The 2062-nt window shown below is 56.3% G+C and overlaps 1 protein-coding gene across 1 annotated transcript; it reads left to right on the top strand.

Annotated features, from left to right (window-relative positions):
• Window positions 1-584: 584 nt before the first annotated feature.
• CYCS (cytochrome c, somatic) lies at window positions 585-1797 on the top strand. Its single transcript, XM_084283250.1, has 3 exons — window positions 585-701; window positions 1033-1209; window positions 1377-1797. The coding sequence occupies exons 2-3, from the start codon at window positions 1041-1043 to the stop codon at window positions 1523-1525; spliced, it is 318 nt and encodes a 105-aa protein (XP_084139376.1). The 5' UTR covers window positions 585-701; window positions 1033-1040; the 3' UTR covers window positions 1526-1797.
• The last annotated feature ends 265 nt before the right edge of the window (window positions 1798-2062 follow it).

The raw sequence follows: 2062 nt of genomic DNA, 5'->3' as shown, positions 1-2062 counted from the left end.
TCTGCAGCAGACTGGCACGGTGTATGTGTATTTTGTGTGCGCTGAGTGGTGAAACGCTGGGAAGCGGACAAAGTTATGTGTGACGCTCCAGGTATGACATGTAGCAGATAAAAGCGTGCCCTCATCAACCCAGGAGCGCTAATTTGCTTATACAACAATTATATCCCCGCGAGGCCCCCGCCAGGCACCGAGGCACTCCCCAGGCCGCTCCAGGGGTCCCTTCCCCTTAGCAACCGCGGGGCGGGGCGGGGCGGGGCGCGCCGTTACGTCACGGGCACCGCCCCCCCCCCCTCGGGGCCGCCCTGACCGCGCGCTCGGGGCGCCGCGCGACCTTTGCTTCGCCTCCCGCCGTGCGCATGCGCCGGGCGCCCGCCCCCCCCTTTCCCCGCGCGCCCCGCTTGTCGTTACGTCACAGCGCGGCGCACGGCGCCTTCCGCAGGAAGCGCGAGGCCGCCCGCCGGCCGCAACCTATCCCGCTAGCCTGCGGCGCCGTGACGTTCGCATTGACAGACGGGCGTTCCAACCAATCAGAAGCCCGATAGCGGAGGTCTGATTGGCTGGCGCGCCGGAGTGGGCGGGCGGCAGGCTGCGGCGCGGTTGGCTGCACCGACACCGGGTTACATAGGGCGGAGTCCGGCGTGTCCTTGGGCAGACGCCGGGCGGTGCGGGGCGGCCGGGGAGCGGCGGCGGCAGCGGGGCAGGTGCGGGGGCCGCGGCCTGCGGGAGGCCTGGGCCGAGGCCTAGCGGGCCTGGGCTCCGCTTCCAACCGCGGGGGCTGGGGCCTGGACCCGGCGCTGCCGTGTCCCGGCGGGACCGTTGGGGACCGTTAGGGACCGTTATGGCCGAGGGGGGCTGGCTGCGTGTAACGGTCACTCCCGGCGGGTGCAGCCTGGGGATGGGCCTTCGGGGCCGGTAGTAGGCGCGCGGGCCGCGGGTGTGGTGCTGGGAGCCAGCGCGGGTCCCGGCAGAGCCCCCCGGAGGTGCTTGACCTTGGTGCCGGCGCGCTGACCTCTCGCTGTGTTCCTGCTCTAGCGCTGAAGATGGGGGACGTGGAGAAGGGCAAGAAGATCTTCGTGCAGAAGTGCTCCCAGTGCCATACGGTTGAGAAGGGAGGCAAGCACAAGACCGGCCCCAACCTACACGGCCTGTTTGGGCGCAAGACCGGGCAGGCTGAGGGCTTCTCCTACACAGATGCTAATAAGAACAAAGGTAAGCGTAAAGCTGCTTCTCTGAGCTACTGCAGGCCAAAACATTCAGGCCTTGATGGTAGTCTTACAAGTACTAAAGTCTGCCGGAAAGCAAAATGACATGGAGGACAAGGAAATAAGTGTGTTTCACTTTTGACAGCTCTAACCATCTTATCTTCTTTCTTCCAGGTATCACCTGGGGTGAGGATACCCTGATGGAGTACTTGGAAAATCCAAAGAAGTACATCCCAGGAACAAAGATGATTTTCGCGGGTATTAAGAAGAAGTCTGAGAGAGCAGACTTGATAGCATATCTGAAAGATGCCACTGCGAAGTAGAAGTTATCTGCTGCCTTATTTATTTCACAAAGGAGATGGCAATGCAAATATCTGTGACGAGATTGGTTTTTAAATGTTCTATTTTTACATGTACCATGTCTAACCTTAAAATTGGTCTTAACCATCAGATAACGTTGCTCATGGTGGGGTGCTGGACTACACGCTTGTTTGGCAGCCACTAACTTATGGAAGCTATGTAATTGGATTGGTTCAAATGAATATAATGTTCAGTCATTCTTGATTATGGAATTAAAAACAAAAAAACAAAACAACACTTCTGGCCTCTTTATTGTTTAAAAAAACATTGAATGAGTAATTGTTAATAATGGAACAGGTTTAGCAGCCCAACTCTGCCAGATGAAAAAGGAGGATGGGCCTTGGCATCTTCCACCATAAGTCTGCGACATTACTTTAAAGATTTACTTTAAAAAATATATAGAGAGAAAAAATTCTAAATTTGATCAGTACAGGGTGTTGTGGTATATATTAATCTGTCTAAAACTTGGGATAAGAACACAATTTCACTTTCTTACTAAT

Source organism: Netta rufina (genome assembly GCF_964035555.1).
Source record: "Netta rufina genome assembly, chromosome: 2".
NCBI lineage: Eukaryota > Metazoa > Chordata > Aves > Anseriformes > Anatidae > Netta > Netta rufina.
The sequence above is the reverse complement of the archived record's forward strand: the minus strand, read 5'-3'. Positions and strand labels throughout refer to the sequence as shown.

Excerpts from the sequence above, each read along its gene's own strand:
- CYCS (XM_084283250.1), top strand. The coding sequence starts at position 1,041 with ATGGGGGACGTGGAGAAGGGCAAGAAGATCTTCGTGCAGAAGTGCTCC. Across the intron at positions 1,210-1,376 it reads AGATGCTAATAAGAACAAAG|GTATCACCTGGGGTGAGGAT; the intron begins GTAAGCGTAAAG and ends TCTTTCTTCCAG.